We start from the raw sequence: 27,331 nt of genomic DNA, 5'->3' as shown, positions 1-27,331 counted from the left end.
CTAAACTAAGGTGAGTCAAGACAAAAAACAAAAAAGCTACGAAGGCTGCCCACCAGGCAACCTGACCCTCAGTGTCTGTGTTCCATTGTGAACTCTCAATAGCCACTCACAGAGGCCATGGAAGGTTAGAGGGGTCCACCAGAAGGCACGCAGGCCTGTGGGAGCTCAGCGCCAAGCAGAGCCTCGCTGGAGGGCATCCAGGGCCTTTCACAAGGGATTCAACACAAACTAAAGTCAACTGCGCAACAGTGAGCAAGAGAGACTGAAAGAACCCTTCCATTCAGCACACTGCAAAGACACTAAGCACCATGAAACAAAACGATAAATATACATACAGATACCTGTGGAGGGAGACAGGGCCAGAGGGACCCAGGGCCAAGAGAACAGATGAAACAATGCGGCTCAGGTCTTGAGGCTACACTGATGGTGTGCAGCTGGGGGGCAGGCCCACTGGCGCAAACACCTTCAGAAGCAGCAACAGGTGTGGACAGAACCAACCCGGAGAGGCAGCCAAGAAGCAAGCAGGGGAAAAGCCAGGAGCCCCGTGGGGGAGGAGAGCCACTGGGCCAGCTGGAATGATCACTCACCAAGCAGACTAATTAACACTAGCAGCCCCTTTACAAAGGGCTGGCTACTCAGGGAAGTTTCAAACTAACACCAGGAGTGCTAGTAAAACAATTCCTTAAGCCCCGAGAACCAAAACGTACCCTGCAATTTGTACGCAAGTTACAACACACTAGTCACTCAAAGTGTGTCAGGTGCCCACCCCTGAACATGTTGAAGGAAAGCAAAACTCCCCGGTGCTGGGGCAAAAGAAGCTTCCGGAGCGGGAACTACCCCACAGACACTTTCAACCACATCCCCAAGGAGCAAAGAGAAAGGAATTTCGGGCAACACCCAATTTCCTCCCTTAAAAGTTAGACTTCGTTATGACGTTCAAACCCCAGGCTACAAATGTTTGAGAGGTGTCTGCAGCGCTGAGCCTGCAGGCCAATGTCATGGCGGGTTTGCTGTGGGTGGCTGCCCATTCTCCCAAAACTGAAAGGCCCAAGGCATCAGTTCTCCACGCCCTTGCCACCTTCCGTTCCGGCCCGCCCCGCCCCGCGATCAGAAGCAGGACATGGGTGCCCAGGGACAGCTCCCTATGAGACCACCCCACGCCCTGCTACCTACCGCAGTGCTGCCCGCCTCATCGTGCTCGGCCGCTGTGCCAGCCGTTGCAGAATGGGACTCACGCGCCGGTGGACAAAGGGAAAGGGAAAAGGAGCCCACAAGGAACGCAGGCAAGAGACGGAACCTCGCTCCCCACGACCGCGCCCTAGCAGCGAGGCCACCCAGGGGCGGGGCCACGCCGTCAAAGGGTGGGGCCATGCTGCGGAGGGGAGCCTTGCTGCCCGGAGTGGGTGGAGCATGCTGCGCCGCAGGGAAAGCCCTCTGAAGGGCCAAGCCGAGCTGCCAGGGGCGGGCTACCCTGTGAGGGGTGGGGAGAAGGGCGGACCACGATGCAGAGGGCGAGGCCACCCTGCTGGAGGCCTGGGCCCAGGCTTTCCGGGATGTGGGGACCCGGTTGTCAGGAGGTAGGGGCCTCTCTTTTTGGGGGCGGGGTCACAGTGAGAGGGCGTGGCCCCGAGGGAGATGGGTGGGGTCACGATTCCAGGGATCCAGCCGCTCTCGGGGTGCGGGTTGTCAACAGGGTGAGGCTGCTTCTGGTGGGGGGGGGTTGGCCATGCTGAGCCTGCCAGTCCCTGGCCGTTCATTGGCTAGAAACTAAATACGCCCTTAAGGGCTTTCCCCGCTCAATCAACTGCCCAGTTTCTATTAGCAACCCTAGAACCCGCCTATTCCCGCTATTATTGAGTAAATGGACCACTTAGAACGGACGGGCGTGGTTCGGAAGTTAGCTACAGGCTGTTCTGCGCATTTTGTCTCTGTTATCCTTGACCCCTGCGGCTTGTCTGCCAGTCTGTGGTTCTTGCCCTTCAGTTGCACGCTAGAATCTCCTGGACAGGTTTCTAAAATACTGCTACCAGCGCCCCACCCTGCACACATTCTGACTTAGTTAGTCATGGTTGCAGTCTGGATTTAGGATTGTCGGAACCACTGACCTCATTGAGAAAGCACTGTTCCTCTTCTGCAACTGTCACGCCCCTTAATCTTTGCCATCTGGACACCTAGGCTCACCCACAGAGCTTCAAGGCAAGAACAGAGATTTCATTTGCAGAACTGATTCTCCACACCCGCGTGGGAGACCTAGAAAAAGTTCCTGGCTCCTAGCTTTGGATTGGCGCAGCACTAGGCATTGTGGTCACTTGGGGGGTGAATCATCAGATGAAGATCTTCCTCTCTGTCTGTCCTCCTCTATATATAGATCTGACTTTGCAATAAAAATAAATAAATATTTTATTTTTTAAAAAGGCCTCATATAATTGCAAGATCAGAAGGTTTTGGTCCATCCTCTACTGCTTTTCCAGGCCACAGGCAGGGAGCTGGTTGGGAATTGGAGCAATCCAGAACCGGCACCCATATGGGATCCCAGTGTGAGCAAGGTGAGGACTTTAGCTACTAGGCTATCGCACCGGGCCCAGGTCATTCACTGTTGAGGAAGTCCATTTCTAATGCCGCTTATATACTAAAGGACTCCTATGGAGAAATCCATGTGGCAAGAAATTTCGGCCCCCTGCCAACAGCTTTGTGAATAATCCAGAGGTCTGAAGTCCTCTATCATGTATTTATCAGCTTTCCCGCTCTGTTCAAAGAAGCCAAATTGACATGACATTCTTCCCCACCTTATTCAGCATCACTGATCATGATTTTTAAAAGTGCAGATTTGAAGCTGGTGTGGTGGCAAAACAGACTAATCCTCTACCAGCAGCACCAGCATCCCATATAGGCACTGGTTTGAGTCCCAGGTGCTCTATTTCCTGCCCAGCTCTCTTCTTATAGTCTAGGAAAGCAGTGGAGGATGGCTCAGATCCCTGGGTTCCTGTACCCACCTGAAAGACATGTTAGAAGCTCTTGGCTCCTGGCTCTTGGCTTTATATTAACCTAGCTCCAGCCACTGCAGCCACTGGGGGAGTAAACCAGCAGATGGAACCCGCTCCCCCCATAACTCTGACTTCCAAGAAAACTAATACAGGCACATGGTCCTTTATGACGACAGTTTGTGAACAATATTTTATTACTTTTTTCCAATTATTATTTCTAGTGAAAGCCAATTGTTAGAGCAATTTTCTGAGTAACTGAAAACTTTCATTTATAATCCACCAAGCCAGAGCTGCGCCAATCCGAGGTCAGGAGCCAGGAGCTTCTTCTAGGTCTTCTATGGGGTAAACGATTAGCCCAGAGAGCTACAGTGCTGGCTTTGGAACATGCACATCCTTTATCCTGGTCACCACTCGACTCCGCCAGCAGGACCACTGAGGCCACCGCACATGTACCTTTACCTTCTCCCTTTCAGTCGCCATCCTCACTTCTCCCACACTCACCTCTGCTCACCTTGAACGCATACTGCTCAGCTTGGCCCAGGGGCTGAGGGCAATGTCCTCCATTTCGACGTGCTTTGAAGAGATTGCATCCTATGACAGCTGGTTATCCGACCCACACTGAATATGATTATTTGGGGATAGAGACGGGAAGGGGGAAATGGAATAAGACATGAAACAGCTATTCTTGACTCAACCGTCGTACAAACATTAAATTTCACAGCTGTAAGAGACCAAAAAAACTATACTAGTCCTTCTCTTCTGTCTTCATATTTATGTAAATTTTCATTGCATACATATATCTCTATATATAATTTAACTTTTTTTTTACAAGAATCTAGGTTTTTTTCTGCGAAAATGTAAAGAATTTTTTTTTACAAAGAACACAAGTTAGACAAGTTCCAAGTCAAGCTTCAGACCACAACAGCAGCACCTTCCACGTGCGTGGCCAGGCATGTGCGATGAGGCAGCAGGACATATTTTTCTATCAGAAAAGGGGAAAAGAGAATCACAGCGTTCACGTCACACATTGCAGCCCGTTGCTTCTCTGAGTTGGGGCAGAGATGAATCAGGCTATTGTCCGTTGGCCACTCTTGGCATGCAAGTGCTGATCAGGCTGCAGCAGCCCCACGAGCCCACAGTGACAGAACACGAGTCAAATGATTCCTGGCAATCGATCTAGAAAGAAAAAATAGGATCTTGGACTTGGCAAGGCCTCCCACGAAGCACGTTCAGGGAATCTGTCTCATAAAGTAGAAATTTTTTTTTGCAACCTTATTTTCCAGAAACGTCCCTTTCTTCCATGCAGTTCTTTAGGGACATTCTGCTAAGAAACATTTCTCCTCGCACTGAGCTAATATCTACTTCGCAGTAACTGCCCTTGCCATAACATGGTCTAAGTCTACCCTGCTTCTGTTGCAACACTGTCTTGTAAGTCGTTGCCCTATTACTTCTTACCCTCCATGTTCTTAGAGATACATGTTGCTGGTTCCTTCAGTCACAAGTGTGCGTTTCCCAAGACTATTTCAAACATTTATTCTGCACATGCAACCTAAGATGCTGATGGTTGCCGGCCCAGGGAACAGTAGCTCTGCCTTCCCATGCAGACTCAGAAGCAAGCACAGAACAGGGACGGGCTGTTCCATACCTTTCCGTTGCTCTCATCAACTCAAAGGTCATCTCTTCACATCCTATGTCATCTGGGAGGCCCAGCCCTGCTGGCTGGTGCCATCTACAGCTCTGCCTGGAGCTGAACAAATCGCAGACTCCCGCAGTCAGACAGGCAGATACACAAAGTGGAGCTTCGACCAAGGAGAAGCAAATGTAGCTGCCTTAAGCACAAGACTGGAACTTTAAAAAGCACTGTACGGAAGTATCATTTTATTTATTTATTTTTTTTGGAGAGCTACCCCTTAAACTTTGCGCCAAAGGTCACTTGCATCATCCTCATCTCACCCCTGATTTTTACATTGGACTGAGCAATAAGGCCAAAACTCAATTTGAGTGACAGACTAAAAGCCAGATTTATGTATGCTCCTTCCCCTAGCAACACACGCAAACAAAGAAACTGCTGGATTTCACCAGAAAAAGGCTTGTAGGTCCACAAAGCATCTCCCATCAGGGCCAGGCCTGACACCCTGCTCTGTCCTACTCTAGCACTTTGATGCTTTCTAACTCATGAGCCACTAGGCAAGAAGCAGTCAGGAAATCAGGAAAATACAGCTGAAGAAATGAAAGCAGGAACCAGTCATTGCTACTCAGTGTGTTACCGTTAAGGCACTAGGCTTATGACAGTTTGGTTCAAAATAATGAATTTTCCAAATAAAACTGGCAGCATTGGTTACATTTGGTTTTAGCAAACTCATAATAAGATACCAGCAGAAGCAACTCTTCATTTAAGAGTCTGTATTTTAGGGACCAGCATTGTGTCACATAAACTTCAACCTGGACCAGTCCCAACTATTGTGTCCAGCAGATGGAAGAGCCCTCTTTCTCTGACTCTGCCTTATAAAGAAACAAACAGTATTTTTTTATAGATTTATTTTTTTTTAATTGGAAAGTCAGATATACAGAGAGGAGGAGAGACAGAGAGGAAGATCTTCTGTCTGACGGTTCACTCCCCAAGTGAGTGCAATGGCTGGAGCTGAGCCAATCCGAAGCCAGGAGCCAGGAGCTCTTCCGGGTCTCCCACGCGGGTGCAGGGTCCCAAGGATTTGGGCCATCCTCAACTGCTGTCCCAGGCCACAAGCAGGGAGCTGGATGGGAAGCAGGGCCACCAGGACTAGAACCAGCGGCCACATGGGATCCCAGCACGTGCAAGGCGAGGACTTCAACCACTATGCTATCGCACCAGGCACACAAACAGTATTTTTAAGAGTATGTATGGGGCCAGTGTTCTGGCACATCAGCTCAAGCTGCCTCTTGAGGCACTGGCACCCCATATGTGAGCCTAGTTCAACTCCTGCTGTTTCAATTCCAACCCAGACCGTACTGACAGCCTGGAAAAGCAGTAAAAGATGACTTGAGTGCTTAGGCCTCTGCACCCAGGTAGACCGGAAGAAGCTCCTGGCTGCTGGTCCTGGCCTGGCCCAGTCCAGGTCATTGCAGCCATTTCAGATGGTGAACCAGCAGAGGGACAATCTCTCTTTCTCTGACTTTCAAATCAATACATCTTTTTAAAAAAGATTTATTTATTTTTATTAGAAAGGCATAGTTACAGAGAGGAGGAGAGACAGAGAGGAAGATCTTCTGTCTGGTTGTTCACTCCCCAAGTGGCCGCAACGGCCAGAGCTGAGCCAATCCGAAGCCAGGAGCCAGATGCTCTTCTGGGTCTTCCACGTGGGTCCCAAGGTTTTTTTTTTTCCCATCCTCGACCACTCTTCCAGGCCGCAAGCAGGGTGACAGAAGGGAAGTAGAACAGCCTGGATATGAACTGGTGACCATATGGGATCCCAGTGGATATAAGGAGGGGATTTTAGCCACTAGGCTATTGCGCTGGACCCAAATAAATAAATCTTTTTAAAAATTAATAAACAAAAAATAGTTTATTTTAAAAGGAGGTTCTTATTGGATTTTTGCACTTTAATAGATACCTTGGCTGTTTGCTAAGGTACGAAAAACACACTGCAGTAAGAAGTAAAGGATTGTAGAACAACAAAAAGAACAGTAAACAAGCTTACCAATCCAAGGCCTCCATTCTACAGATGAAGACAAGTGCAGAAACCCCTTCTCCTGCCGGACAGCACTACAGGTAACAGGCAGGAAAACACAGAGAGAAAGCAGAGAAAACATAGAAGAACATGTTGAACCAGGGCACATGTAGAGAAATCAAGGGCAATATTTGTGGCACAAGAGCATGCAATACCTCCTGAGCTTGGTTCATTTCACTTAACATAATGACCTTTGAGCCCATTCATGTTTTAGCAAATGACAAAACTTCCTCCCCTCTTTTACATCTGAGTAGAACTTCACTGCATTTGTACCATGTTTGCTTTATCTGTTCATCAGTGCATGCTCACCCAGTGAATACCGTGAACAGCGCTGCAACGAACATGAGCGTGCACGTGCCTTTCTGACAATTTCATTTCCATTCTTGATATACCCGGCAGTGCGATGGCTAGATCATATGGTAGTTCTCTTTTCAAATTTTTGAAGAACTTTCCTACTGTTTTTTTCACAATAGCTGTACCAATTTATGTTCACATCAACAGTGTGAAGCACTAATGTTTAACGTCTAAATTTTTTTAAGATTTATTTATTTTTATTGGAAAGTCAGATATACAGAGAGGAAGAAAGACAAAGAGGAAGATCGTCCATCTGATGGTTCACTCCCCAAGTGAGCGCAACAGCAGGTGCTGTGCCGATCCAAAGCCAGGAGCCCAGATCTTCTTCCGGGTCTCCCACGCGGGTGCAGGGTCCCAAGGCTTTGGGCCGTCCTCGACTGCTTTCTCAGGCCACAAGCAGGGAGCTGGATGGGAAGTGGAGCTGCTGGCATTAGAACCGGTGCCCGTATGGGATCCCGGGGCGTTCAAGGCGAGGACTTTAGCTGCTAGGCCATGCCGCCGGCCCTAACGTCTAATTTTTGTCCACCATTCTTCAAATCTATTGCCATAAGCCTGCTGGGGATTTTTTTTTAGATAGAATTCACAGACCATAAAGTTCACAAAAAAATATACAGTCCCATAGATTTTAGTATATTCACAAATCTGTACAGCTATTGCTACTAATTCCAAAATATTTTCATTGCCCCCAAAAGAAACCCTGTATGCATTAGCAGCCACCTCCCAATCTCTATTCCCCCACCCCCCCATCTACCACTTCCTGTCTCCATTCATTTCCCAATTCCAGACATCTCGCATAAATGAAATTCTACAGTATGTGGTCTTGGTGACTGGCTTCTTTCACTTAAGATAAAGGATTGCCCAAGTTACAGCACACAGCACTGCCTCACTCCATTTTACAATTGAACAGTAGTCCGTGGAAATCGCATAGCACAGCCATCTTTATCCAAAGACTCAAGTTGCTTCTACTTTTTGGATATTATAAAAAAGACAATATGAGGGTCAAGTGCAGTGGCCTAGTGGCTGGGGTCCTCGCCTTGCCTGTTCCAGGATCGCAGATGGGTGCCGGTTCTAATCCCTGCGGCCCTGCTTTCCATCCAGCTCCCTGCCTGTGGCATGAGTACATGAAGTTGCTTTACATATTCAGCCTAATACTGTAATTACAAACAGTATATCAAAGCTTAGCTTAGCAGTAAAGATATACGGGCTACTCCTCCACCTGCAAGTGATGGCATTTCATATGGCACAAGTTCATGTCCCAGCTGCTCCACTTCCCATCAGCTCCCTGCTTGTGGCCTGGGAAAGCAGTGGAGGGTGGCCCAAAGCCTTGGGACCCTGCACCCGCGTGGGAGATCCAGAAGAAGCTCCTGGCTCCTGGCTTTGGATCGCCTCAGCTCCGGCTGTTGTGGTCACTTAGGGAGTAAACCAGCAGATGAAAGACTTTCTCTGTCTGTCTTCTCTATATAAAAATCTGTCTTTCAAATAAAAACAAATAAATCTTTGACAAGAGAGAGAGGCTGTCTCCCAGTAAATGTCCCTGGGTTGGAGTGCTGCTCCAGCATTCTGGCACTGCAGAGCTGGGCAAACAGCAGCTGATGAGTACAGTAACTGTGTCCCTGGCACACGGGGGTGGGAGGAAGTACATTGTACTGCCAGCTTCTGGCTTTGGTCCTGGTCCAAACTTTCGAGGAATGGACCAGCAGATGCAGCAGCTCCCTCTCTCATTCCAAAAATGTCTCTCTTATTTTTCAACACCAAAACTCTTCTCATAAAATACTTTATTTATCTATTTTCATTTTATTTGAATGACAGTGAAAGCTCCTCTACTCACTGTTACACTCCCCCAAATGTTGACAACAGTCAGGGCTATGCCTGGCTGAAGCCAGGAGCTCCACCAAGATCTCACGTGTGCCAAGAACCAAGGTCACTGAGTCATCCATTACCCATTGCCTAACAGAATTGCTTTAGCAGGAAGCTAGATGGGGAGTGGAGGAACTGGAATTTGATTATTTTTTTGATATTTATTTTTTTATTGGAAAGGCAGATTTACAGAGAGGAGGACAGAGAGAAACATCTTCCATCCACTGGTTCACTCCTCAAATGGTCACAACGGAGGGAGCTGAGCTAATCCAAAGCCAGGAGCCAGGAGCTTCTTCCGGGTCTCCCACGCGGGTGCAGGGTCCCAATGCATTGGGCCGTCCTTGACTGCTTTCCCAGGCCACAAGCAGGGAGCTGGATGGGAAGTAGAGTAGCCAGGACATGAACCAGCTTCCATATGGGATGCCAGCACTTAAAGGGGGAAGATTAGCTAATAGAGCCATTGTGCTGGGTTCAAAATTGGAAGTTGAATCAGGCACTCCAGTATGGATTGGGGCTGTCCCAAGTGGGGATGCATGCAGCTACACAAACCATCCACCTCTGTTTTTAACTAAAACATGTTTGGATGATTATCTGTGCTACAAATATGTCCATTAAATAAGTGTAAGCAATTGGTGATCTTACGTGGTCACCAAAGCATTTCCCAGCACTAGGTAATTTTTTTCCTGGTAATTCTATTTAATCACTTCTGAAGCTTTTATTTTTGGAATGCTACTACTCTACCTCTTGGGTTTGTGTAATGAGAATTTTTCTCAGGTTTATGAGTTTATGCCTGATCTTTCTGGAACTCAACAAAATTCGTCTTTAATTCTTTTTTTTTTTTTTTTTTGCATCTTCTAAATATTTTATTATGTACCTCCAAGGTGTATGGATCATATTAGTTTCAACTAATAGGTATAGGTTACCTTAAATATTTTACTTCTTAACTTTTAAAAGTCTTTAGGATGTTTGTGCCACTTTATTTTCAGTACTGTCCATGCAGATTTAGAATCTTTCTTTGAGGTTCATTTCATTGATCTGTGCTTTGACTTTTCCCTGTGAAATGTATCATCTATATCAACATTGTTCAAACTCTGTCATATATTTAGACTGTAGCATTCCATTTTTCATAGAGTTTCTGTTAAATTTTATAAAAGGAAATTGAATTTTTATCGCATTTTTGTTTTTTTTAAAAAATAATATATATATTTTTATTGCATTTCATTTTATAACAACGTTTCATAGGCTCTGAGGTTCCCCCATCCCCTCCCCGTGCCCTCCCCCCATGGTGGATTGCTCCACCTTGTTGCAGTATTACAGTTCAAATCCAGTCTTGTTTCTTTCATTGCAAGCCTGTGCCATGCATAGAGTCCAGTATCTTACTGTCCAGTTCAATTCAACAGTTTCTTGGGGAGAACAACTCTGGTCTGAAGTCATAGCTGGCAGAATATCATTCTGACCAATTAAAAGCCATAACATAACATCAACAATAGTTTCCAACATTATGGGGTTAATTAACATTGTAATGAGTGAATGATATGTTAGACACTGCGAGTTCTTAACCATATCCTGTGACGACTTCATTAACATTTCAATTACAGTTTGTATACAACTGGCTTCTATCTACCTTAAATTGGCTATAGGATACCATTCAGCTATCTCATGTCTATTTTCATTTTAGTATTTAGCAGTTTATTGTGTTGAAGCATAATTATTACTGAACTTGGCAGATTTTAGGGTAGTCTAAACTGGCTTATACCTTTAGCAAGGCATGTGACACCCGCTGAGGCATAGAACACTGTTGGGAGGGGTGTGCAGAGAAATCCTCCATACCTTTAATTCATTTTTAAATATTTGTTTATTATTTTAAATTTTATTGGAAAGGCAGATTTATAGAGGGAAGGAGATACAGATGAAAAGATCTTCCATCCTCTGGTTCACTCCCCGAGTGGCTACAATGGCCAGAGCTGCTCCTGGATTCAAAGCCAGGATCCAGGAGCTTCCTCCAAGTCTCCCACACTAATGCAGGGTCCCAAGGCCTTGGGCCATTCTCTCAGGCCACAATCAGGGAAATGGATGGGAAGTGGAGCGGCTGCGACATGAGCCAGCATGCATATGGGTTCCCAGTGGTTGCAATGGTTCCATTAGGCTATGGCACCGGGCCCTAGTTTTAGCTCTTTAAAAACTGAGCTAATATGTGTGTGTAATTACAATTCATTCATTAACTGAGCATCTACTATACATCAGGAGTCTAGTGAGATGGCAGGATAATGCTTGGAAAGCCACAGAGAGGAGATGACAACAGAAAGTTCTTTCCTTATAGTAAGAGACTAAGGGGCCTACAAAGTTGCATAGCAGGCTAGTACTCTGCCTGTAGCACTGGAATCCATTGTGGGCAGAGCCACCGCCTGCGGTGATGGAATCCTACCTGGGCTGCTGCCCTTCCCATCCAGCTCTCTGCCTGTGGCCTAGGGAGGCAGTCAAGGATGGCCCAAAGCCTTGGGACCCTGCACCAGTGTGAGAGACCCGGAAGAAGCTCCTGGCTCCTGGCTTCGGATCATCTGTGATCCAGCCCTTGTGGCCACTTGGGGAGTGAACCAGCAGATGGAAGATGTTTATCTATATCCTCTCTGTAAATCTGCCCTTCCAAATATTTAAATAAATGAACGAATAAATAAAATCTTAAAAAAACCTAAATTGTCCAAATTGTATTTTCCAGATTTATAACTAAACCGTTTATTGAAAGGCTAAGAGAATTTTCTTTAAAAATAAAATATTTTTATTTGTCTTTTCCCACTGTAACATATACCTAAATATCTGGATAATTAAAATGCATCATTTTAATTAAAGACACAGATGGGACGTGGCCAGGCAGCACTGTGTCAATGGCCCAGATGCCCCTGAGTGACCCAGCAGTGTCAGCATCGCACCAAATCAGATGACTCCAGGGCTGGAGGCTACTGGAGCTTACGTGTCCTCAGCACAAGTGAGCTGCACCGACAAGAGACACCTTATTGGTTCATTCTTCCAGGGCTCAGTTCCGTGCCCCGGGGGGAAGTAGCGTGCCTTTCTCAAGACTGTTCTGAGACTCACAGATTGCTAACATGAACTCTGACCCTGAATAAGCATGTCTTCCAAGCCTTCTTCTCCTCGAGCCTTGTTTGTTCAAATCAAAACACACATTCCAAGTGCTGACCTTGAGAAAGTCTGACGTAGGAGCCACATGAGTGAAAACAACAGTCCCTGCTTCAGAGGGACACGTGTCTGCCTTCCTGACTCATTGTGCAGATGAAACAACTAAGCCTCTGGACTTTCCAGCTGGGCTGCACGCTCTTCCTTGTGTATTCTCCTCCCATTATGGATCTTCAGTGCCTAATCAAAATCCTATTTCTTTTTTTTTTTCTTAAAGATGTATTTACTTTTACCTTGAAAATCAGAGAGAGAGATATTTGGGGAGCTGATTCACTCCCCAGATGGTTGCAACAGCCAGGACCTGGCCAGGTTGAAGGCAGGAGATCCATGTGGGCTTTCACATGGATGGCAGGGGCCCAAGGACTTGAGCCATCTTCTGCAGCTTTCCTCAGGTCATCAGCAGGGAGCTGGATCAGAAGTGGAGCAAAAGGGACATGAATCTGCGCCTATATACGATGCCAGTATTGCAGGCAAAGGATTTATCTGCTGGTCCTGATGTCCTACTTCTAAGAAAACTTTCTAACTCCTATAATTATTACTAATTTTTACTTTTTAAAGATGTATTTATTTTTATTGGAAAGTCAGATATATAGAGAGGAGGAGAGACAGAGAGGAAGATCTTCCGTCCGATGATTCACTCCCCAAGTGACCGCAACGGCCAGTGCTCCGGGTCTCCCACGCGGGTGCAGGGTCCCAAAGCTTTGGGCCATCCTTGACTGCTTTCCCAGGCCACAAGCAGGGAGCTGGATGGGAAGTGGAGCTGCCGGGATTAGAACCGGTGCCCATATGGGAACCCGGCGCGGTCAAGGCGAGGACTTTAGCTGCTATGCCATTGCGCGGGGCCTGTGGTAAATATTTCAAATTCTTTCTCCTGTATCTCGGAGGGGTGATGGAGGGAGGGGGTGGCTCCTTGCTGTGAAACTACATCAGCACCCAGGGATTGGTCATTTGATGTCATCTTAGAGACCCTAATGTGAGGAAGGATGTTCTGAGGGTGTTACTCAAGTGATTCTGATAGTTCTGAGACATTGTTGGTGTCTTTATTCCAGGGTTGAGAAAAGCTTTCCAAAGTCTACTGGCTGATCAGGTCCAGCTTAGTCATCCACATGCCCAGGATCATGTTGCAAAGCCTGACTAGGAGAGTGGTCCAACCTGTTCTACTTTCCATTCTCTGACATAGCTCTTGATATCCCCTGCTGGCCTAGATGAACTGGCCTTCATGTCCCCAGTGTGCATCGGGTCATGTTGTCCACTGCACAAGCATCAGCAACTGAAGAGGCCCACTCCTAATGCATGCATTCCAAAGTCAGACCACATATCCTATGATTTTCCCTGTGACTGAAGTTTGAGTCCAATGGTCTAGTTGCCACCTCCCTCCTCAAGAAACCTAGCCTGGAGTTACTGCAAACCTGACTCTTGTATGTGTCAGCGATTGCAGGGTCTGTTACCCTTATCAGCCTATTCACATACCGTGAACGCAGTGCCTGGTCATTTCTGCCCCCAGCCCAATATCCCAACTCAGCCCACCACAGATCCGGTCCTCACACATACCAGTGGGAACTTCAGCCTAGTTGGGGTAACCCTCAATAACTCCCATCAGGCCTGCCCCTGACCCCAGTTTCTACATGTGCCAGTATGAGTAGCAGACTAGTTCAGTCCATCCCACATCCCATCTGGCTCTCATACACACCCATGGGTGCTGCAGATTAGTTCAGCCCAACTTACCTACATACCCAGCACACACATGTATGCCAGGTACTGCCACCTTGTCCAGCCCAGCCCACCCCCAGCCTTGGCTTTTATGCTTACCAGTGGGAGCAGCAATGCAGTAGTGGCGTGCCCACATTTCCCCTACTAGGCCCACTCCAAGCCCCAATCTTGCACTTGCCAAAGGTGTACTGCAGTTCAGTATAACATGACTTGCACCCAGTCCCTGAACTTGCCAGCATATACTGTGACAAAGCTCAGTTGGCCTGAACTTATTCTGGCTCTTGCATGTGCCAGTGGATGCGGTGACCTAGCCTAGGCCAGACCTCCCCCAAACCCAGCTCATATGCAGGCCTACAGGTGTTGCATCCCTGCCCAGCCTGGTCTACCCCAAGTCCCAGCTCTCATACTCACCAGTGGGAACACTGGCCTAATAGGAAAGTCCTTCAAGCTCCCCTATAGGCTTGCCCCTAGCCCCAGTCTTGTATGTGCTGGTGGCTGCAGCCTGGCTCCACCCAGCCTGTTCCCAGTCCCAGCTTATGCTGGTAGGTGTTACAGCTTAACTCAGTCTGGCCAGTCCACAGGCCTGGCCCTCATGTGAACTGCCAGGAGTTGTAGTCCGACCAAGCATGGCCTACAGCCCATTCTGGCTCGCGCCCTGCCAATGGGTGCTGCAGACGGGTCCATCCAGCCAGCCTGCTCCCATCTGGTCCATCTGTATGCTAATGGATACTGTAGTTGGACCTGGCCTGGGATGCCCATGGCCTCAGCTCTTGTGTTCACCAGCAGGAGTTGCAGCTTGACAGTTTCCCAAGATCCCCTTTTAGCCCTGGATTTCAAACTCCATTGGGTGGTTACTCCACCCAGTCCAACATGGCTTGCCTCCTGTCCTAGCATTTACTGGCAGGTACTATGACCTTGCCTGACCAGCCCACACTCAGATCCAGCTCTCATATGGATCAGCAGGTGGTGCAACCTAGCCTAGCTCATCCTGCACCTACTCCAGCTCTTGCGAGCACCAGTGGGTACTGGGGCATAGCCTAGTCCGGCATGCTCCCAGACCCAGTATGCATGCCAAAGGGTGTTGCAGCTATATTCAGCCTGTCAACACCAACTCCAGCTCTCAGGCTTACCAGTGGGAACCACAGCCAAGCAGGGGAAAAATCCCCTTAAATCCCCTACCAGGCCTGCTCTCAGCCTGGATCTTGCACATACCCGTGGTGCTTTGACCCAGTCTGGCATGGCCCACCCTCAGTCTCAGCATTTGCCAGCCAATGCTGCAGTCTGGCCTGGCCCAGCCCACCCCCTCCTCCCAGCAGTCCCAACTCTTGTGAGTGGGTGCAGCAGCCTAGCCATGTACAGCCTGCTTCCAATCTTGGCTCTTAAATGAACTGGCAGGTGAAGTAACCTAGTCCAGCACAGCCCAAACCCTGTCCTGGCTCCTTTGCATGCCAGTGGGTGCTAAGGCTTGGCCTGGCCCAGCTTAGCCTGGCCCAGACCAGGTGCACCCGTGGATGCTGCAGCCGAGGTCAGCCCAACGTGCTTCCAACCCCAGTTCTCCTGAGTATTGTTGAGTTCTGTGGTCACGTCTAGCCTGGCTCATCACCACTACCAGATCTCATGCAAACCACTGGGTACTGCAGACCCACAGGGATGAGCCCACATATTCCCTATAAAATCTGCACCCAGACCTGATTCTCTCATGCATCAGTTGCTATCATGGCCCACCCTGGCATGGCCTATGCCCTGACCCTACATTTGCTGCCAGGTACTGCAGCCTAGCCCTGCCAGGTAGGCCCCCCAGCCGTAGCCTTTGTGTGTACCAGTGGACAGCCGGTGATGCCATCTAGCCCAGCCCAGCTCTCCCACATGGGAGAATACATAAATCTGATCTAGACATGCAGTTTTCCCTCTTTAAACTGCTGGGTCTCAACTCCCTCATTTACCTGTAAGTGCAATAGCCTGGTTAGTGGAAGCCCCCAGAAGTTATTGACATGTATACAGTACTCACTCAGCAGCCACCACTCCACACATCCCCATACCCCCTTCCCTGGGCAATCTACAACATCAGATCAACAGGATAGGGGAGAAGTGATGATTTGTGTTTTCTTTTTTAAAAAGATTTGGGCTTGGCGCAGTTGCCTAGCAGCTAAAGTCCTCGCCTTGAAAGCGCTGGGATCCCATATGGACGCCAGTTCTAAACCTGGCAGCTCCACTTCCCATCCAGCTCCCTGCTTGTGGCCTGGGAAAGCAGTCAAGGACGGCCCAAAGCTTTGGGACCCTGCACCCGTGTGGAAGACCTGGAGGAAGTTCCTGGCTCCTGGCTTTGGATTAGCTCAGCACTGGCCGTTGCGGCTCACTTGGGGAGTGAATCATTGGACAGAAGATCTTCCTCTCTGTCTCTCCTCCTCCTATTGCAAAGGCAGATATGCAGAGAGGAGGAGAGACAAAATCTTCCATCCTTTGGTTCACTCCCCAAGTGGCCACAACAGCTGGAGCTGAGCCAATCTGAAGCCAAGAGCCAGGAGCTTCTTCCAGGCCTCCCAAGGCTTTGGTCCATCCTCGACTGCTTTCCCAGACTACAAGCAGGGAGATGGAAGGGAAGTGGAGCAGCTAGGACATGAACTGGCACCCATATGGGATCCCAGCACATACAAGACAAGGATTTAACCACCGTGCTTTCTTCCTGGGCCCAGATGGAAGATCTTTCTCTCTGTATCTCCTTCTCTCCATAAATCTTATCTGCCTTTCCAATAAAAATTTTATACATATATATATATATATATATATATATATATATATGTAGTGAGAGACTGACTTAGTAGATTAAAAAACAAGACCCATCTGTTTGCTCTCCACAAGAAATATACTTCACCAATAAAGATACACATGGACTGAAGGCATAGAAGGATATTCCATGCTAACAGAAAGCAAAAAATGAGCATATAGAGCCATTCTCATATCAGACAAAATACTTTACCATAAAGACTGTTAAAAGAGACAAGGGCAGGCCCGGCGGCGTTGCCTAGCGGCTAAAGTCCTCGCCTTGAAAGCCCCGGGATCCCATATGGGCGCCGGTTCTAATCCCGGCAGCTCCACTTCCCACCCAGCTCCCTGCTTGTGGCCTGGGAAAGCAGTCGAGGACGGCCCAAAGCTTTGGGACCCTGCACCCGCGTGGCAGACCCGGAAGAGGTTCCTGGTTCCCGGCATCGGACCGGCGTGCATCGGCCCATTGCGGCTCACTTGGGGAGTGAATCATCGGACGGAAGATCTTCCTCTCTGTCTCTCCTCCTCTCTGTATATCTGACTGTAATAAAAATAAATCTTAAAAAAAAAAAAGAGAGACAAGGGCATTGCTAGCTGTACTGTTTACTTGTTGCTCAGCTGTAGCACCCTGCTAAAGCAATCTTTGAAGGAGGCCTTAAACGATGCTACAATTCCCTCAATCCTGTGATCCCGAGTTTCCTTGTTATCTTCTTACACCTTTATACCTTCATCATCCTGCTACACCCACATCCTCAACTTCTAGAATGAGTTTTCAAGCAACAACCTGTGCTACTACCAGCGGGCTACCCCAACCATCCACTCACACCAGGGTCAGAACATGGTTCTGTCTCTTGTTCCTTGGGTCAAACCCAGACTGCTTGGGTGGGGTTCTCACGTTTGCGTTTCCTTCTTTGAAGTATCCTCTATTTTCCAGGACTCACTGTTAACATTTAATTGCCAGTTTGAGAATGGTACCAAGATTGATAAACTGGATTCTGAACTTTAAAATCTACTGCATGTACCCAGAGGCCATAGGGAAAAGAGGGGGTGTCTTATACTGTGTGGACTAACAGGCAATTATTTTCTCTGATCTTATTGAGTAACCTCCATATCCAGATTCAGAAAGCTGATAGTTTAGGAGACCCAAGTTTGGTGCATCACACTTTTCAGGATCTCCTAAGTATTTATGAGGAGTTATAGCCTCAACCCTGAGCTCACAGATGGGAGGTGCTCTTTTAATTTTGTTTAAGGATTTTTTTTTATTAGAAAGATTTATAGAGAGGAGGATAGACAGTGAGGAAGATCTTCTGTCCAATGATTTCACTCCCCAAGTGGCCACAACGGCCAGTGCTGAGCTGATCCAAGGCCAGGAGCCAGGAACATCCTCCAGGTCTTCCAAGTGGATGCAGGGCCCCAAGGCTTTGGACCGTCCTCCACTGCTTTCCCAGGCCACAAGCAGGGAGCTGGATGGACAGTGGGGCTGCTGGGACATGAACCAGTGCCCATACAAATCCCCGCGCTTTCAAGGTGAGGACTTTAGCTACCTACCGTGTCAGGCCCCCCTTTCAAATAAGTTTTTAAAATTTAAGAGACCATGCCCCATGCCTAGTGGCCGGAAGAAGCTTCTGGCTACTGGCTTCGGATTGGCTCAGTTCCAACCACTGCAGCCACTTGGGGAGTGAATCAACGGATGGAAGATCTTCCTCTCTGTCTCTCCTCCTCTCTGTATATCTATGCCTTTCCAATAAAAATAAGATTTTTAAAAATTTTATTTGAGGGCTTGGCAGCGTGGCCTAGTGGCTAGGGTCCTCGCCTTGATCCCATATGGCCGCTGGTTCTGGTCCCGGCAGCTCCACTTCCTCTCTATCTCTCCTCCTCTCAGTATATCTGACTTTGTAAAAAAAAAAAAAAATTTTATTTGAAAGGAGAAGCAGAGGCAGACAGACACAACAGTGACTGATCTCTCGTATACTGTTTCAGTTCCCAAATGCCCAGAGCAGGGGCTGGGCCAGGCTAAAGCCCTAAGCCCAGAAACCAATCTAGATATCCCATGCAGGGGCAGGAGCCCAGCTGCTGCAGCCATCACCACTGCCTCCCAGGGTGCACATTAGCAGGAACCTGGATCAGAAACAGAGCCAGGCTCATTGGGGCCAGTGTTGTGGTATAGCAGGTAAAGCTGCCACCCACCAAGGTGGTGACCCAAATGGGTGAAGGTCCAAGTCCCAGCAGCTCCACTTTTGCTCTGGCTTCTTGTTTATGGCCTGGGAAAGCAGCAGAGGAAGACTCAAGTGATTTGACTCCTACTACCCAGGTGGGAGGTTTGAAAGAAGCTCCTGGTTTCAGCCTCACCTGGTCTCAACTGTTGTGGTCACCTGGGGAGTAAATCAGCAGAGACACTCTCTCTCTCCTTTCTCTCTCTCTCTCTCTCTCTCTCTCTCCCTCTCCCTCTCTCTCCCTCTCTCTCCCTCTCTCTCCCTCTCTCTCCCTCTCTCTCCCTCTCTCTCCCTCTCTCTCCCTCTCTCTCCCTCTCTCTCCTTTCTCTATTCACTCTGACTTTCCAATAAACAAATAAACTTTAAAAATAAAATGTAGAACTAGTACACAAGCCAGGCACTACCCTGGAAGGCAACCAAAGCATAAAACCAGACAGAGGGTACTATATCAATCCAGAGTGAAAAGGCAAGATGCAAAATGGAACAGAGGATTAATATTCAGAATAGATAAAGAAATTCTTGCAATTCAACATCAAAACCAGAATAACCTGATTTTAAGTTAGATAAAGGAGTTGAACATTTATCTAAAAGAAACATACAAATGACCAACCAGTATATAAAGGCACTCAACATTACTAATAATCAGAAAAATCTAAGTTAAAATTGCAATGAGACATAACTGCACACCCATTAGGATGATCACTAGCGAAAAAGAAAGAAAAAACTCAGAAATGACAAGTGCTGGCAAGAATGTTGAGAAATTGTTATCATCATTCAATGTTGAAATGAAGGGGAAACTCTGCTGCTGTTACAGAACACAGCATGGAGCATCCTTAAAATATTAAATATTAAAGTAGCATAAAATGCAGAGATCCCAATTCTGAGAATTCAAATGGAGTGAAAACAAGGTCTCACAGAGGTATTTGCTCACCCATATTCACAGAAACATTATTCATAACAGCCAAGAAAATATGGCATATCCATATAACTGAATATTATTCAACTTTTAAAAAGAGAGCAGAAAATCTTCTCCATGCTATTGCTGCTGGACTAAGGCAATCTCAGTTCTTGTTTCATATTGAAGGATTTCCATATGGACAAGGGATAGTCAGCAAAGTGAGGTTTGTTGAGAATGAGAAACCACCTGCTGCAGCAGTCAGGAGGGGAACTCGAACACAAGCGTTTCCAAAGGAGCCTGCCAATTCTGGCTCTTTTATACATAAAGTTTCTCTCTCTGATTGGTCCCTTTTCGAAAACCAATCTAGATTAACCAATTAGGAAAGGAGTAGAATAACAACCATTCAGGAGGCAGGGAAGAGCAGTAAATCAGGAAGCCAAAATAACAATCAATCAGAAAGCAGAGATAACCACCAATCAGAAGAGAGAGGGACAACAATCTGAAAGCATATGCTAATGAGGCATGCTGTGTTAACCAATCAGGGAACTGACAGTGCATGCTAATGAGGCACTACATGAATCAATTAGAAAATTGACATTGGAGTAAGCTGTTTTGCACAAAAATGGGCAGAATTCTCATTCAGGTCTACTGGACAGACTCAACAACATCTGTAGATGACACTGTACATGTTGCCTCCAGATCTACTCTTCCCCCACCCCTCCAGGTTCCCGCAGAGTTACACCATATCTTTTTTTTCTTTCTTATGTTTTTCTTTACTTTCCAGGGGCTCCTGGAATGCCTGTCAGATGAATACATCTGGTCAACATCATGCAAAATGAAAAAAAAAACAGCTACTAAAAAAAGAGACAAATTTCGCCTGATTCTACTTATATGAGATGTCAAAAGTATTCAAGCTCATAGAAACAAAAAGTAGAACACCAGGGACCAGAAGGGGAAAGGGCTCGAGGGCTCGAGAGCTTCTGTTTCACAGATGTTCTGGAGGGTCTGTTGTACAACACGCTAAATGCAGTCAGTTTGACTACCCTGTATACTTATAAACAGTTAAGACCACAAACTTCATGTTATGTGCTTTTTTCCACAATCTAAAAGAAAAATTCTATCCTGTGAGCAGACTTTTTCAGAAACTCTCCTTGCTGGCTTGAGAAAGCCAAGAGCCTTACGGAATAGGATCACTTCGCAAGGAATCACAAGGAATCACAAGAGGCCTCTGGAAGGCCCTACAACCCAAGAAACGGTTCTGCCAATAGCAGTAGCTTGAATGAGCATGGCAGTGGCTAGCTCCACATGAAAATACCTCTTGGTTGAACAGAGGACACAGCTCAGACACACCTAGACTCCTGACACACCAAAACTGCAATTGTCTCTGTCATTCTAAGTCATCAAGGTTGTGATAACTCGTTATGTGGCAACAGGTGACTAACAAAAGGGATGGATGGTATTACAACAATTTCCTTTTTCAAATAATTGACTCTTCTGGTAGCAGGGCCCATGCAAAGTACCAGAAGGAACATTTTGGAATTCAGTCTTTGCACAGTCCTGAAATAGAAGTGCTCACAGGCACAGCCCAACCCAATCACAGCCACGGCAGGCATTTGCAGAGTGAAACAGGAGATGGACAATTTCTCTTCCTGTGTGTCTCTCTCTAATAAGTTAATTCAAATAAATAATGAATAGTGCCCAGCACAATGGTTCAATGGCTAAATTCTCATCTTGCATGTGCTGGGATCCCTTACAGGCGCCGGTTCATGTCCCAGCTGCTCCACTTCCCATCCAGCTCCCCGCTTGTGGCCTGGGAAAGCAGCAGAAGTTGGCCCAAGGCCTTGGGACCCTGCACCCACGTGGGAGACGTGGAAGAAGCTCCTGGCTCCTGGCTTTGGATCAGCTCAGCTCAGCCATTGTAGCCACTTAGGGAATGAACGAGTGGATGGAAGATATTTCTGTCTCTCCTTCTCTCTGTGAATCTAATCTGCCTTTCCATTAAAAAAAAATCTTATTAAATGGCAAGTAGGCTTTATTTATATTTACTTTAAGCATATTTGATAGTTTCTACTATTTCAGTGACTGAATTCAATAACCAAACTTTTGGAGGCTAAATATGGGTTTTGGAAGCTAAATCATCATCATCATCATCATCATCATCATCTTGGGCCCAGCACAATAGCCTAGTGGTTAAATCTCATCCACTGAGATTCCATTTGGGCACTGGTTCAAGTCCTGGCTGTTCCACTTCCCATCCAGCTCTCTGCTTGTGGCCTGGGAAAGCAGTTGAGGACAGGCCAAAGCCTTGGGGTGACCCAGAAGAAATTCCTGCCTCCCGGCTTCAGATTGGCTCAGCTCCAGCTGTTGCAGTCACTTTGGAAATGAACAGAAGATCTTTCTCTCTGTTTCTCTCTCTCTCTGTATATCTGCCTTTCCAATTAAAAAAAAAACTTAAAATAAGAAAATTTTTTAAAATGAAAAATAATAGTAAATAAATAAGCCAGTATATTCAATGGCCCCTGGACCAGTAAAGCTAGTCTCAAAACATAAATATTATTCACAACTCTGCCCCTACCAAGTGGTGACCATTTTGTAAGCACTGCGAGCTTCTGGTTTCCTCATCTGTGTGGTTTAACCTACTTCAGAGCCTAGATGTAAGGACCAGAGAATGCCGCAAAGCACCCAGCACGGTGTCTTGGCCCTTGTCTTTCCTCAGTACCCCGTCAGCCCTCCCCGGTTAAGGAAGTCTCTTTCCATAAAGACTACATTTTGTTTGCCTCAGGGTAAGTACATGTCAATTGGACACGAGTCCAAACAAGAAAACATCTTGTTTTTGCTTCAACTAGGCAGCCATCCTGAGAGCTTAGTCATGAAGTCTACCGTTATCAGCACATGTGTAACAAGATCTAAATCCTGCGGCATTGGTAAGCGCAACAACGGAGAGAAGGGCTCTCTGACTGTGCACGGGGTCTAGTTGCCCTAATTCACAGCTGAGAAACAACGCTCTTTTAACAGTCTTGAGACAGACATTTTATCAATTCTCACGATGACTCACTGGGCATGGACTCCGCGGTGGGGTGTGGAGGGGGAGGGGGACAGGGAACCTACTTCTGCTTTCCGCTCTACGTACAGGACGTTACTAAGGCAGAAGCTTGCTCAGTGTCATAGGTGGTTACCCCTCACTAAACTGAAAACACGGCCGAACCTGTTTACACTTTAAGGAAACACTTTAGTGTTTCAGCGTGGAACCCGGCAGCCACTTCAAAGCCGCCCTCGGCAGCGGCCGTGGGGGGAAGCCGGAGGAATCCCTGCGTCAGGACGCTGTAGCATAACTGTGGGTGGGCATTTTAATCTGGGGACATTGTAGTGAAAAACGTAAAGCTTTTACTTGTGAAACTTGAGCCTGTAATCTTTCAGTCACCAGAGCAACGACATCCTCATAATTCCTTAAATACATGATTTAAGAGGAAATCAAGGTGAGTTAAAGGAAATGAAGGAAAAGATGACAGGCAGCAGGGATTACAGCAACGTTCTACAACAGTGAAGTGAGAAAATGGCCAGAAAGGCGAGAAAACCTCGGTAACTGTAGAAACTATAAGGAAAAAATGGAGAAACCCAAATAGTTGACCTTAGGAAATTGTGGAAAACAATACACAAGCACACATTCCTTTAGTCACAAGGGCAATGACATCATTACCCAGCAGGCTGCCTCTGGAAAATTCCAGCAAGAGTGAAAAGGCAAATGACGGCAGGATCCACAAGGTCACCAGGATCACGTCGAGAATTGATATTCTAAATCCTTTTTCCATCGCCGGAGCTCAGGTTTCCCTGACAGGCCAAGGGAAGGGCAGCCCAAGAGGGGGACGCAGAGGGAATTCCCTTTTTCTTTAGCAAAGGTTACAGGAGGACGTGCGTCCTTCTCGACGCAGTTTGCGGGAAAATTCCACGAGACGACGCTAGAGGGTGCCGCCAGAGAGCCTCCCGGCGCGCCTCGCCACGCCTCCCGCGCCCTCCGGGTTCTCACGGGCCTCCGGAAAGAAGGGGCGGTGTCCGGAAAAGGAGGCGGTGCGCCGCCAGGCAGCGGCCCCATTGGATGAGGGGCCTCCGTCTCACGCCTGGGGCGGGACTTCTTCGAGCTAAAATACGCGCCTGGCCGCCGCTTGCTGCGCAGCTGTTAGTTGCATTCTCAGCAGAGCTTTCCCTGAGACGCAGAGCTTCGCCGGGTCATGGTGCCAGCCTGACTGAGAAGAGGACGCTCCCGCGAAACGAATGAGGAACCACCTCCTCCTACTGTTCAAGTACAGGGGCCTGGTCCGCAAAGGGAAGAAGAGCAAAAGACGAAAATGGCTAAATTCGTGATCCGTCCGGCCACCGCCGGCGACTGCAGTGACATCCTGCGGTTAATCAAGGTAGTGGAAGGCTGGAGCATCTCCCGGGACGGAGGCGGGGGGGGGGGGATGGGGAGGGCAGGACGGACCTCACGGGCCCCGGGCTGATGGCCTATTCTCCACCCGCCTCCCTCATCCTTAGCCCAGAGCCGCGGCGCCACCCCTCCCCTCCGGCCCCATTCCCCTCCCTCTGAGCTGGCCCGACCAAGGCCTCAACTTGTTTCTGTCTTTCTCCCATGTGTATGGCTCCAGGAGCTGGCTAAATATGAATATATGGAAGACCAAGTATTATTAACTGAAAAAGGTAACAGAGCCGTGACAGGGTGGGATGCAAGGGGTGGGCGCCTGGCCCCTTCACCGAAGCCAACCCTGTGTGGGCTTGCCACCCTCTTCCCCCCCACAGATCTGCTAGAGGATGGTTTCGGAGAGCACCCATTCTACCACTGCCTGGTTGCTGAAGTGCCTAAGGAGCAGCGGACAGCGGAAGGTAAGCCCTGCCCCCTGCCTGAAGCCAGCCAGGCCAACTGTTGGGTGAAAGTAGGTCTGCTGTGTAGAACCACTCCCCACACAGGCTGAAGTTTCTTGATGAAAAGTTGGCTGGAACTAACAGCCAACCACCGTTCAAGTTCCATCTGTAGGTGGGAAACTGACAGGTGTGCCGCCCATAGAAATAAATAGGGCGGGTTACTGAGGTATCAGTCAGACGATTGTGGAGACCCTGCAAAGGTTGACCTGTTTACGTAAGTATTAGAATTCCGTGGAGACCCAGAAGAATTAGGAATAAGTGATGTCATTTGTTGTCATTCGGTTTCATAAAGTGGTTCTTGTTTGACCCTAACGTAACCTTTTTTCGTAATTGTGTTAAATCACATTTTTTTCTTTAATTTGTCCCAATCTTCAGGTTACAGTCTCTAGCTTCGCCATGTACATGGCCCTTCCGTGTACATGGATGGGCGGGGAGGTAACTAAAAGATCCTTTACACAATAAACTAGATGATCATGATAAATGAGGTAAGGTCCTAATATCACACACTTAAAACACGGTAGATCAGAAATACCATTATACTCGCTTCCTGCTTGTTTGCAAAGAAATAGAGAATGGCTACAAAGTTGCATTTGAAATCTTTGTCTCCATTTGAAACTGTAGTCTCCCATTATGAGGGAGTCATGTGGCCCCTCCCCTCCTTTTTTTGCTGGCCCCTGTTGACTGGTCAGAAGACAGCTGAAAGGGGAAGTTGTGTGGGTGGGTGCTTTCTGATGTTTGTCCTCACATCTGATCCCCAGCTGGAAGAAATGAGCAGAAAGCACAGGGAGAGAGGGACTGCATTTTAGGGGCCTATGGATTTTACCAACTACCTGTTTCTGGGTATTGCTGCTGCTTCTGCCTTAAAAACTGGGGAGAGCAAATTGAAAATGTGTAAATTGGAAGACAAGTTCTGAAATTAAACATCGTACTTTGGCCTGGTGTTCAGTCTTCAAGGAAGCAAGAGTTGTTAAGTATAATATCTCCTCTTCTGAACTGCCGTGTCATCCCATCTTATGCCCAAGTCAGCATACCACTGTATCAGTAGGATGTGCATAATGTGTGCGTGTGTGTAGTTGAAGCCCATAGCAGTTTTGCTCTGGCAAGTAATGAAAGCTTTCTCGCTTCCTGTGAGATCCAGCGGCCGGCTGCGTGGCCAGTCCACAGCTGTAGCCTGCCTTCAGCTTGCTCTAATGTGTGCTTTTTTACAAATACATGTTCCGAGGGCAGTGAGATCATCCTAGCCTAAGTCAGGGGGCAGTCCTGTTCAGTGGCTGCTTATTTCCATAAATACATGCATGTTTATTTCTTAAAACCTATAAAAGGCTTCAGATTCTGCATCTACAACTTTAATGGGTTGCTTTTCTTCTCTGTAGCTCATGTGATCCTCTTATTACAGGACACACCATTGTTGGTTTTGCCATGTACTATTTTACGTATGACCCCTGGATTGGCAAGTTACTGTATCTTGAAGACTTCTTCGTGATGAGTGATTATAGAGGTAAGCTTGAGTTGACTGGGGAGGGTCTAAAGAGAAACCACACCGTTAGTCCTTACAATGGCCTTTGAAATTGTCCTCTTCTAGGTTTTGGTATAGGATCAGAAATTCTGAAGAATCTAAGCCAGGTATGTCCTAGTTTGGGGTTTCTGAATTTGTGGCAGTTACTAGATAGTTTTAGTTTGGAAGCAAAATCAAGCCTTGGAAAAGGGATCCAATGTCACAAGATTTGTGTCTCACTGCCCTCCAAACAGGTCGCAATCAAGTGCCGCTGTAGCAGCATGCACTTCTTGGTGGCAGAATGGAATGAACCATCTATCAGCTTCTACAAGAGAAGAGGTGCTTCTGATCTGTCCACTGAAGAGGGGTGGAGGCTCTTCAAGATTGACAAGGAGTACTTGATCAAAATGGCAGCAGAGGAGTGAGGAATGCTGGTGTAAATGATGACAACTTCCATTCTATTTTAGAATAAATTCTCAACTTCTCTTGCTTTCTATCCTGTTTGTAGTAAAATAATAGAATGAGCACCCATTCCAAAGCTTTATTACCAGTGGCGTTGTTGCATGTTTCAAATGCAATCTGTTGAAAATGGCAGTCTCATATACAATTTGGAGTCAAATTTCTCCTTGAACAACTTTTGATAAACAGCAAGGTGGTATGATCATAATATATATGGAAAACTTCATTCTTGTGAGTCATTTAAATGTGTACAATGTACACACTGGTACTTAGAGTTTCTGTTTTGGTTCTTTTTTAATAAACTACTCTCATTTAATTGGTTGAGTTCTGATCCTTTTTTAATTTTTGGGGGGCTATTACATATAAAACAAAAATGCTCAGTGTAATAACTGCAATTGCTTACAAAGTTTTTCACCCATTTGACACTTTGGGATGTCATGTGGTAGCAAAGTCCAAAACGGAGCCACTTGGCTCCCAAGGTTTTAAACATTGGCAATGTGTGAAACGTGATTTTACACGGAAAACATTCAAAAGCTAAAAAAAACCAGATTAGGAACTCAGGCTTTGGAGCGGCTGTTGCTGCAGTGTTTAGGTTGCTGTTTGGGATGCCTGATCCCGTTCCAGTCTCCTGCTAATGCACAGTGTGGAAAGCAGCAGGTGACAGCTCAGATGTTCGGATCCCTGACCCATGTGGGAGCCCTGCACTGGCTCTTTCAGGCATTTGGGAAGAAAACCAGGAAATGGGAGATCGCTGTCTCTCTTTCAAATAAATGATAAAAAAAAAAACC

General features: G+C 47.1%; 3 protein-coding genes across 4 annotated transcripts in view; 2 read left to right on the top strand and 1 right to left on the bottom strand.

Annotated features, from left to right (window-relative positions):
• The window catches only part of ACOT9 (acyl-CoA thioesterase 9), a 36,232-nt gene extending 34,887 nt beyond the window's left edge, over positions 1-1,345 (bottom strand). Inside the window, exon 1 of the mRNA XM_004587817.3 lies at positions 1,174-1,345. Coding sequence (XP_004587874.2) covers positions 1,174-1,193 — 20 coding nt within the window. The 5' untranslated portion in view covers positions 1,194-1,345. The remainder of the gene's footprint in view (positions 1-1,173) is intronic.
• A 22,599-nt stretch (positions 1,346-23,944) lies between these two features.
• Positions 23,945-24,034, top strand: LOC131478513 (uncharacterized). The gene has a single exon (XM_058658585.1). The coding sequence runs from the start codon at positions 23,945-23,947 to the stop codon at positions 24,032-24,034; it is 90 nt and encodes a 29-aa protein (XP_058514568.1).
• Positions 23,951-26,867, top strand: SAT1 (spermidine/spermine N1-acetyltransferase 1). Of its 2 annotated transcripts, XM_004587820.3 has the most exons (6): positions 23,951-24,084; positions 24,316-24,367; positions 24,467-24,550; positions 25,986-26,087; positions 26,172-26,212; positions 26,339-26,867. In XM_004587820.3, exons 1-6 carry the CDS (start codon positions 24,019-24,021, stop codon positions 26,507-26,509), a joined length of 516 nt encoding a protein of 171 aa, XP_004587877.1. In that variant the 5' UTR covers positions 23,951-24,018; the 3' UTR covers positions 26,510-26,867. The 2 variants fall into 2 exon arrangements, with proteins under 2 accessions (XP_004587877.1, XP_058514567.1); XM_058658584.1 differs by lacking the exons at positions 23,951-24,084; positions 24,316-24,367; positions 24,467-24,550 and adding an exon at positions 24,962-25,074.
• The last annotated feature ends 464 nt before the right edge of the window (positions 26,868-27,331 follow it).

This window comes from Ochotona princeps, chromosome X (assembly GCF_030435755.1).
Source record: "Ochotona princeps isolate mOchPri1 chromosome X, mOchPri1.hap1, whole genome shotgun sequence".
Taxonomy (NCBI): Eukaryota; Metazoa; Chordata; class Mammalia; order Lagomorpha; family Ochotonidae; genus Ochotona; species Ochotona princeps.
This window is presented reverse-complemented; position numbering and strand designations above follow the sequence as displayed.